The sequence below is a fragment of the Orycteropus afer genome, unplaced genomic scaffold (assembly GCF_000298275.1).
Source record: "Orycteropus afer afer isolate SDZICR_OR568_19922 unplaced genomic scaffold, OryAfe1.0 scaffold00358, whole genome shotgun sequence".
NCBI lineage: Eukaryota > Metazoa > Chordata > Mammalia > Tubulidentata > Orycteropodidae > Orycteropus > Orycteropus afer.
This window is the reverse complement of record NW_006921945.1, coordinates 1,479,334-1,489,616: the sequence shown is the minus strand read 5'-3', so window position 1 is coordinate 1,489,616 and position 10,283 is coordinate 1,479,334. Positions and strand designations below refer to the sequence as shown.

The following is a 10,283-nucleotide window of genomic DNA, read 5'->3' as shown; positions in this document are numbered from 1 at the left end:
ACTCCTGTGCACGTGGTATTTGTGTTGAAGAAACATTGGCTGCAGAGAATTCTGGTTCCTAAAACATTCTTCCCTCTTTGTTGGATGGGAAATTCCATTCTGTTCCACACTAGCTTATGCATTGAATTTTTTTTTCTTTAAAAAAAAGATTTGAGGAACAGAACTGTGTTTTGATGTTAAGAAACTGTACGAACACAAGACTTAAGAAATAAGAGTAGATGCTGCCATGACGGTGTGGCTACTTGAAGGCTGCAAATTCTCCTGTAGGGGGAGGACAAGAGCTAATTTTAAAAAGTTGTCTGAAATAGCTGCCAGACCCAGAAAAGCCTTCCTCGAAGCCTCACTGACAGGTGACTACGGGCAGGCCCCAGATTACGAACGTCCGACTCCCTTACAAACCAACCCCTGTAAAGGCAATTAAGTTAAAATTCCGAGGTACGCACACTGGTTCGTGATAACAACCAGAGCTCCTTTGCAAGTGCATCAAAACATGACTAAACCAAAAACGTGAACATTACTATCACTATATTATTATGTTAAAGGAGTTTGAGTGCATCTGCATAGAAAGGTACACTACATTCTATACAGTGTTCGAGGCATACAGCATACAGCAAGACAAACGTTTGACTCACATGACATAGGAACTCACCTAACTGTCCCGACTTACACACAAATTCAACTTAAAGACAAGAAAGGCACACACATTCGCGATCTGGGGACCGCCTCTAGTTACACACCACACATCTCGCAGTATTATTACTAATTTCAAAGCAAACATGGCCGAAAGCTCTGAAAGAACCCAACTTCCGTAACAGGTAGAACCTGAGTCAAAGGTTAGGCAGCCGGGTCAATGAACTGTCCCATGCAGAGAAGGTCCCTGCCAACGCTTACGTGCAGCAATCCAGGCCAGCTGGAGGCAGGACCAGCACACCCAAATTCTCAGAGGTCTACTTAGGGCATGAGCTTTTCTTGGCACTGTGCACCAATTTTCATGGGTCACAATCTATTGTCACAATGCCACTATCAAGATGGGGAAGCAGGAATTAGCCTTATTTTACAAAAGACATAATTGACAAGTCAAACAGTCTGCCCACATTGTACAATTGACAGAAGGAAAGAAATTCTGGGCCTTCCATTTCTAGTTTAACTCACCTTTCAAATTACCAAAAATTAAACACGGGCACAGGCACTAACCATGACTCTCAGCAGCAGGGATTCTTTAAAATCCACCATCTCCTCGGGTCCCCCACACTCCGTGGGCTTGCTGAATTTGGAGGCATCTGCCGTTATTTTTCCTCAGCTCCCGCTTAGAAGCAGGGCCAGTTCCTCTGATCATACGCCCGACAGCTACATCTGGCAACGACCACCACTCATTCAGTCAGCCTTAACCTCAGAGTTTTTTGGTAACAGCCTCTTCTGAGGAGGATCCATGCCATTGCTTCCTCTACCACACCATGTAACTAGTGCAGGAATAATCTGTCCACTTTCCGACTGTTAGCAGAGGCCAGCTGGCTGCTGAGTGCACTGGCGTGACCCTCAAAGCAGACTGCCGACAGCTGGGTCCCTGGGAGCGGAGAAGCGATCTGCCCGACCTGCGAGCCTGTCCCATGTCAGGTGCCTTGTCGAGCACTGCACCCCCACCTGTTCCGCACAATAACCCTGTGAGGGTGGGCCACCGCTACGCTGACCTGGGTTCAGAGTGGCGAAGGGACTTGCCTGGGATCACACAGCTAGACAACCGGAGAGTCGGCATTCGACCCAGGGCTCTACCAATCAGAGTCCCTAACCAGTTGTCAACACTTCCTAATCTGTTTTCTCATTCCAAATACAGCTTGTAATTGGACTTCAGGTAGTGACACGTTCCTTTCCAGCCATAATTAACCGAGATGCCGTGAACTTAGTAAGTGCTGTTCACTATCGTCAAGGTGGCCCCAACTCCAGGAGACCCTGTGTGCCACAGAGCAGAACTGCTCCATCGGGTCTGCTTGGCTGTCGTCTTTATGGAAGCAGATAACCAGGCCTTTCCTCAAGAGCACGTGATGGGAAAGATCCAGAAAAGGTAAAAGAATTATGCCTCTTATTTAGAGTTGAAAGGAGTGAGGTGGTGGCACTGACTCAAAGCTTAGTGCCAGCATGAAGGCCCTGGGGAGCAAATCGGGGCACAGTGATGCGCTTCCATCAATGGAGGCTTCAGAGATGCCCCACCATTCTCATGTCTGGTGCTCATGGCCCAAGGACATTACGGCTTAGGGTTGCAATTTTCAGTTTATAGAACAGTTCTTAAAGTGATCTGCAATGTTCCTATGAATACTCACTACATCTAGCAGCATCTAAATGAGAATTAAAGGAAGGCAATGTGAAAACAGGATTCACTTAACAAAAACCTTTATAAAAAACAGCTAGCACCCATTCATTAAGTGAGGGAGTATCAGAAAATGATAAAATGTCAATCACATCTTATTAAACACTTCTAAAAACTACTGAAAAAAATCTTCAGGAAATATTTCCCATTCATTATAGCAATTAGATACTCCGTTTTCTGGAATACAGTTCTGTTCTCCAAACTATTAGCTTCAGAACAAAAACACACAAAACTCCCCAAAGTACAAAATCTTACCCACGAACCCCAATCGACCCGGCACTAATACCTCTAAACCACAACACCAGGCAGTTCTTGGCACAACCAGACTCAGGTCGGTGGGCGAGGGCAGAGGTGTCAAAAAGAATTCACAGGTTAGAGACGGAGGGAAAAAAAACGTTCTCTGTGTGTACCCGACATCATGGAGAAATTTAAGGAAAAGACGGGAGCAAAAGGCAATGGATCTACTTTTGGAGAAAAACTATTTTTGTGCTCATTCCTCCTCACACACACATCTGGGGATCTCTACCCACCCCATTATGTCTGAGGTCAGTGCCGCCCCCTGGTGGGTGAAGTCCCCCCCACACTTTGTTTGGGGTCAGAGTTCCTCCAGTATCTGTGAATGCTCAGTTGGGCTTCACTATTTTAAATCTTGGAGAATCACTTTGAGGCCAGAACGCCACGCTGGCCCCCTTTGCTGAGAGTCACCTTAGCTCCACTTTCAACTGGCTTTCCTGAAGAACAGGGCAGAGAACACTTGGGCAGACGACTTTACAAATGGGAACTGGGGGTTTTCGGGTTTTCGACATCTCGAATGTCACGGTTTGTTTATTCGAAAGCTAAGGACTCCTTTAACTAGCTCTAAGATATCACTAAATCACTGGCCTTCATTCCAGAGCTGAATGTATGTCAGTGACATTCCCACACAGTTTGGTAAAATTCCCTGGAGAGAAAAGATGCTGTAAGATGCCCTTTCGCACAGGAATGTGCTGTGAATGTCAGTAGAGGCACTTTAAGTCAGACGGACAGACTGCCTTTTGGTGCCAAGGCCCTTCAAGGCAGCTTCAGAAGGATGAGGGTCATCCGGCCCAGACGTGTTGGCTTTGTGAGTTCTTAGAGAAAGGGACACAGGAGAGGTTATTATACATTGAGTGTATGAATGGACAAAATGTTTTGTCATCAAGTTCCACAACATTAGGAGAAAGGCTGGGTCATTTCCTTGAGCTGAGCTGGGAGATGGCCACAGAAGCGAATGTGCTGGGCAGTCATGACTACAGAGGGAGTAACTGACTGACTGAGCACCTCAGAGGTCGGGCCAGTACCATAACGTCTGGAAACAAACCGACCCGAAGCATCTGGTTCAACCCTGTGAGCCCCCAGATCACCTATAGTCAAGAAGACAAATCTCATTCCTCATTACTGACTAATGAAACTTTCAAAATGTGAAATATATTTTATAAAAAGGTTGCCTCACGTAACATACTACACAAAACATTGTTCCATCTCCTACTTCGGCGGGTAGCAACTGGAATCTTAAAAGCTTGCAGGCAGCCATCTACATGCAACGATGGGTCTCTCCTTGTCCAGAGCAAAGAAGAGTGAAGAAAACCAAAGATTCATGGGAACAATGAGTCCTCGTGATTGGTTCACCATGTGATCCTCAGTCTCTACGACTGTGAGACCAGAAGAACTAGATGGTACCTGGCTGCCACTGTCAACTACTCTGAGGGGGATCTATGGAGGAGACCCTGGATAGAGAGGGAGAACAAGGTGGAATAAAACTCAAAATCATTTGAGAAAAAAAAAAGGGGGGACCAAGTTTGCTGGTCCAATAGAGCCTGGTGGAACCACTGAGACTATGGTCCCTAGCTGCCCTTCAGGTCTGGAATTGAACTCACACCTGTGGCTTCAAGTCAAGCAAAAGACAGGCATATGAGCTGAACATGTACCTGAGGTAGATACACTCCTTGGAGAGAACAATCATGGGAGAAAGAAAGGCTGTTTATGCACAGGGAGACAGCTCATGGAGGGATGGACACAGGGAAGAGGTAAGTATCGGAAGGAAGTGGGAGGGGAGGTGCTGCATTGTGGGAAATTGTAGTCAATGTCATGAGAAACGTGTGTGAACTGCTGTATGGAAAATGAATTTGCTCTGTAAACTTTCACCCAAATCACAATTAAAAAAAAAAAAAAGGTTGCCTCATAAATGACTGACTTCAGTGAAAACGCAAGAGGGCTCGAGTTTCAGGAAAAAGGAGTCAGTCTCCTACTTCAGTTATCTACGTAAAGTGCTGAGTGCTACAGGGCACTTTTTGTTTATGGGAAGAACTGACCTAAAGCTAGTATGAAACAAACAGAAAGGGAAACAAACCACAAGCTAACACAGAGTCAATGCTAGCGCTTCCCGCCTCTGGACCCACGCTATCCAGTCGTCTGCCTGCCCCACCTCCCTGCTCTTCCAGGCTGCAGGGAGGAGGGCATTACCGGCCACCAGAGTACCCACAGGGAGGATCTGTGAGGTTCTGAGCAGCTCTCAGGCTCAGCAGCATCTCCTGGCAAAGAAGACGGGGCAGACGGAAGAAGAGAGGCGGACAGTGGGGGCTAGGCAGGGTAGTGCTGGGCTAGGGAGAGAGAAGAAGGCAGGCCGATGGGGCAGGAGGACTGGAAATGACAGAGACAGCACTTGCTAACCTGCTCATTCCACTACGGACTAGTAAGGAGCCCTGGTGGTGCAGCCGTTAAGGCACTTAGCTTAAGTGGTTCAAACCATCGGCCTGCTCCATGGAAGAAAGATGACGTAGTCTGCTTCCATCATGATTTACAGCCGTGGAAACTCAACGGGGTCACCATGAGTCAGAACCAACTCAATGGCAGTGAGTTTGGTCTTGGTAATGGCCACTAATGACAGTTATCTTCAGTTTCACGGGAGGATTCAGAAAGTGTGCACTCTGAGGGTTTGCATGTTATAATTCATTCTTCTAACCCTTTCAAATTCTGGTTTTTTGAAATATGGGAAATGTTCTTGCAAGTCATCAACCAAGATCTAAAGACACGACTGCACTCTTGATCCTGAACTACCCGAGAGAGGGGCAAAAGGAATGCCGTGATTTCCCCAGAGTCCTCCTGCAGGCTGAGATGGGAGCCCGGCACACAAAGGAAGCGTTTCCAAGTTCATGTGCACTACTCTACAGCTACATCGGTCTGGCTTCAAAGCCCCGAGCTCCTCCTTACTGACCGCAGAGAAGGTGGCCATTTACGCAGACACTGTCTGTGGGCCGTGTTTAAGTGCCCACAAGTCATGAGAGCACCCAACCTCGGAGCACCTCACGCGTACGGCCCACCACAGAGAGGGCATGAGAACACTTTCAGCGAGGAAACAACACTGAGCAGAATCAAGTAAACCAAGCAAAGTCGAAGCAAGAAGTAAATCCTCCAGGAGAGGCACTGAGAACTTGAGCCACGTTGGTGTATTTTAAAAACACGTGGAGGCTGAACATCCAATGCTAAGTATGACTTTCGGGTCAGGAAAAAATTAGATCCCACCTTTTAAAAAAGCCGTGCTCTCTGGTGCCCCCCTTTAAAAAGAGAAGGGCTATTAAAGTCACACTCATCTAAGCGTGCCCACAAGGTCTCCTGGAGCCCTGCCCGCCGACACCCTCCCACTCACGCAGCTGGCTTCAGTGGACTGGAAACGCACCGTAGCCCCCGGCCTGGATGGGTGTTTTGGGAGAAGCACAGGCATACAGACTGAAATCCTCGGTCTGGAAGCCGGCCCGGTTCAAGGAGGGCTCTGACGCGCTGCGGTGGATTTTTGGCAATGAGCGGGCCAGCAGTTCAATAGAGGCGAGAATCTGAAAAAACAAAACAAAACAAAACAAAGAAACAGGGCAAGTCTCATTGGTCTCAATCCTGCAAAGCCTGCTGTTACAGGGACACACCTGACATGCTAACTTATTTGGGGAGTCTCTTAAATGCCCAGGGAGATAGCGAGAGAAAATGAGTGTTCGTGGAAAAAAAAAAGAAAGAAAGAAATCCGTTAAACCATTATTGCTTTTACCCTTGAACAAAAGCATCAAGCCTTTCTAACCAGAATGGGAAAAGTCACACATAGTTAGCCCTGGTTCACGCTGTAGAGCATCTGTCAGCCTGGGAACAGTGAGTAAGAACATTTAAGGCCAACTCTATGCCCGCCTGTCACAGACTGCAAGGCCCTTCCGGAAGATGGAGGATGGGAAGAAGGTGCTCAGACGATTCTTAAACAGGGCTATGTGAGTGCCTTGTTCTCTAACGACACTAGTGGTGGGCAGGGTCTCGCACACAACACAGCAAGGACCCGCCAACCCAGAGTGTGCGTGACCCAAGAGGGAGAGCAACAGCCAACAGCCCCGCAGACAGACACCAGGACACAGACGTGGAGGCTCTGGGGGACACCCAGGTGCAAAACACAGTCACGACCCTCGAGGGCCTGCACCCGAGAACCCGTGTAGTCATGAGTCACGACGGCTCGACACAACGCCTGGCAATGCACAGTGAAACACCACCAGCCACTGCTACTACTGTTAGCACTCACCTGAGCAGCCAAAAGCTTTTCCAAAAAGGCTAAACCCCGATGTGCACAATGATGACTGTAAGAAGGCAGTGAGGACAGCAGTGCGACCTGTACAATTCCAAGCCTACCAAGCACACGCTCCAGTACCACAGAACCGGATCCAGCCAGAGACCTCAGGCCTCTAACTCCACCCTGGGGTGACCACCGTTAGGTCTCCACCTGCATCTGAGCCTTTGCATAAACATGACGCATGAAAACAGAGCGAGCCCGCTGCCCCCTTTAAAAGTGGGCCCTCACTTTCTTTTGCAGTGTTTTCTCTTTACCTCATCCAAATCCATGGCGTCCCTATGGAGTAACCGGGATGCTTCTGTCTTTACTTTCCCTATCACAATAACCACCTCTGGGTTCTAGGGCACAGATGTTCACAAGCATATACCCTACATAAGAAGGGTATATAGAGTATTGGAAATTTACCAAGGCCCTCCAAAAGGCTGAGTCAATGTACATTCCCACCATCGTTTTTAAACGGGAGACCCCGTCCATGCTCCCACCGTGCCACTGATGCAGGACACTGACCAGTGGACAGGCACACATCTCTCTGCTGCTATTGCGCATTTGCTGATGGCCATGGAAAGCTCATCACCTGCAGGTTCACATGGGCTTCTTGGGTGAATCACCTGTTCGTGGCCTTTGCCCGTTTTCTATTGTTTCTTTTCTTTATTGGTTTGTAGATGGCCTTTGTATAAACACTTCCTTTTTCATACACATAGTAGTTTTTGTTTCTGTTTGTCGTTCCACATCATTTTTACAACATCCAAACCAAACCAAACTCACTGCTGTTGAGTCGGATCCGACTCATAGCGACCCCTCCCTGGGTTTCCCAGGTGGTATTGCTACGGAAATAAATTGCTCAACCTTCCTTCTGAGGAGTGGCTGGTGGGTTTGAACTGCCAGCCTTCTGGTTAGCAGTCAAGTGCCTTAGGTACTATGCTACTAGAGCTCCTTTTTAGTACACAGAAGTGTAATATTTTTTTATGTAGTCCTATCTGCCGAAGACAAGGCAATCTACTTCCGTAGTGATGCTGCTTCGGAAACCCAAGGAGGGGTCGCTATGAGTCAGGTCCGACTTGACAGCATATAACAACAACAACCTCTGCCAATCATTCCCTTGATAACTTCTGGATTTTATCTCTTGCTGAGGAAGGCCATTCCTACCTCAAGACTACAAAAATTATCTCAATTTTATAGCTTTGCTTTTCCAGCTACATCTTTAGCCATTTGAAATTTTTGCTTGTGCACTGTATGAAAAGAGATCTTGTCATAAAAATTTAAAAATACTTAGAAAGGGCAGCCCTCTGTAATCTGGAGAATTCACAGACAGGTTCCATGCAACAAATGAGATATTACTTATATTTGAAAAATGAGCACTTTGCCTTTTTGCGTATCATTTATAAATCAGGCTGAAGGATATAATTTATTGTATTAATGTCTATCTACCACGGCAAATAAGAAACCCTGGTGCCTGGGGTGTGAAAGGAGAACGGGCCCAGGGTCCTGCTGACGCTGTCCAACGTACTCATCTTTTGTGCAGCTTAAGACAGTGGCCAACTTCCAGGTTTTTTTTTTTTTTTTAAAACCCTCTTTCCTCAAAGAATCCCAATATGTAAAGAGCTCTGGCAGCATAGTGCCTAAGGCACTTGACTACTAACCAGAAGGCTGGCGGTTCAAACCCACCAGTCACTCCTCAGAAGGAAGGCTGGTCAATCTACTTCCGTAGTGATACTGCCTCAGAAACCCAAGGAGGGCTCGCTATGAGTCGGGTCCGACTCGATGGCACATAACAACACAACATCCATGCAACAACCTAAGCTCCTGGGGCCTTTGTGAGGGAGCTCTGGGACTCGTCAACCTTTTCATGACCAAATTATCTCTGCTGTGAATTCTTTGTTGATATCATGTGTTTTCAGTAATGGAAGGGGAAATTTTTTTTAATTGAGGTAATATGGATTTTGATACAATGATATGGGACACATATGTCCCAAGTGGGCTCTCATGGTAAGAATGGGGGGTGGGTGAAGCCTGTTCTTTCAGATTCATGCAGTTATACAGATCCCCTGCAGGTGGTCCTACATAGCAGAGGGTGAAAATGTTGGTGGACGACTTATGTCCCACAGGTCGCAGAAGGGTTAAAATCAAGGCTCCTGCCTTCTTTGCTTCTTTAGATAAGAATCAGAGACTCACTCATTCCAGCTGGACTGAGTCAAAGGTACAGGACTCACAAGGGGCAGCCCGGTCATCACCCGACAGAGGAACTGTGCAGTCCATCTGCGCTGAGAACGACACGGGCTTCTCATGACAGGTGTCAGTACAGTGCCATAAGGACCTTCTCAAGCACCATGGGACGCCACACGCACACCACAGCACACAGGACAGCTGAACCTGCCAGCCCTGGCCAGGCACTTCACTTCGGCTCTCTGCAAAGCTTACTGAAGATGATCAACTTAAGGCTTTACACTTACAGATGGAAAAAGAAAAGCAATGAGACGTGAACAAGCACCACAGAAGGGCACGCAGTGCCGACGGCTGTCTTTTCTTTTTGCCCCAGGTCGAAACACCCCTCAGAAACACCTGGAGATGGATTAAGGGGACACATGGGAGGTGATTATTTTCCATGAAGAAGAGGGCGGTGTCCTGTGGACCTCCAGGGGCCACAGGGTCAAAGCCATTTTCACAGTATTCCTGAGGTATTACTTGACTCTAGTTACTTTACAAGGAGCTCTGGTGGCATAGTGCCTAAGGCATTTGACTGCTAACCAGATGGCTGGAGGTTGAAACCCACCAGCCACTCCTTGGAAGGAAGGTTGGGCAATCTACTTCCGTAAGTTTTATCGCCTTGGAAACCCAAGGAGGGGTTGCTATGAGTCTGATCTGACTCCACGGCAATGAGTTTTTTTGAGAGATACTTTACAAGTGTCAGTTTCCAGAGGCACCGTGAGGTAAGATGCAACAACACACTGCTGTGAAGGCAGGGAGGGCCAGCTGTCTTCTTTTAGGTGAGGCAGCAGATTTGCAAGAGTGTGAAAGAGCACCACTCTCTCAATACATTCTTTTGTTTGTTTGTTTCTGTTTTGTTGTTGTTGTTGCTATTTGCTATCAAGTCGGACCCGACTCATAGCAACCTTCCGAGGTGGTATCACTACAGAAGTAGATTACCCAGCCTTCCTTCCAAGGAGTAGCCGGTGGGTTTGAACCGCCAGCCTTCTAGTTAGCAGCCAAATGCCTTAGGCACTTTTGTTTTGGAAAATATATTTTTCATTAAAATATGTTCTTTAACGTTTCAAGTGCTAAGGAGCAAGGATATCTCCTTGAGGACTA

At 47.3% G+C, this 10,283-nt stretch overlaps 1 protein-coding gene across 1 annotated transcript in view; it reads right to left on the bottom strand.

Annotated features, from left to right (window-relative positions):
- Positions 1–238: 238 nt before the first annotated feature.
- Positions 239–10,283, bottom strand: part of BRAF (B-Raf proto-oncogene, serine/threonine kinase) — a 170,127-nt gene continuing 160,082 nt past the window's right edge. The window contains exons 19-20 of the mRNA XM_042782526.1: positions 6,057–6,210; positions 239–261 (exon numbers count right to left, since the gene is read on the bottom strand). Of these exons, the coding sequence (XP_042638460.1) occupies positions 239–261; positions 6,057–6,210 (177 nt within the window). The remainder of the gene's footprint in view (positions 262–6,056; positions 6,211–10,283) is intronic.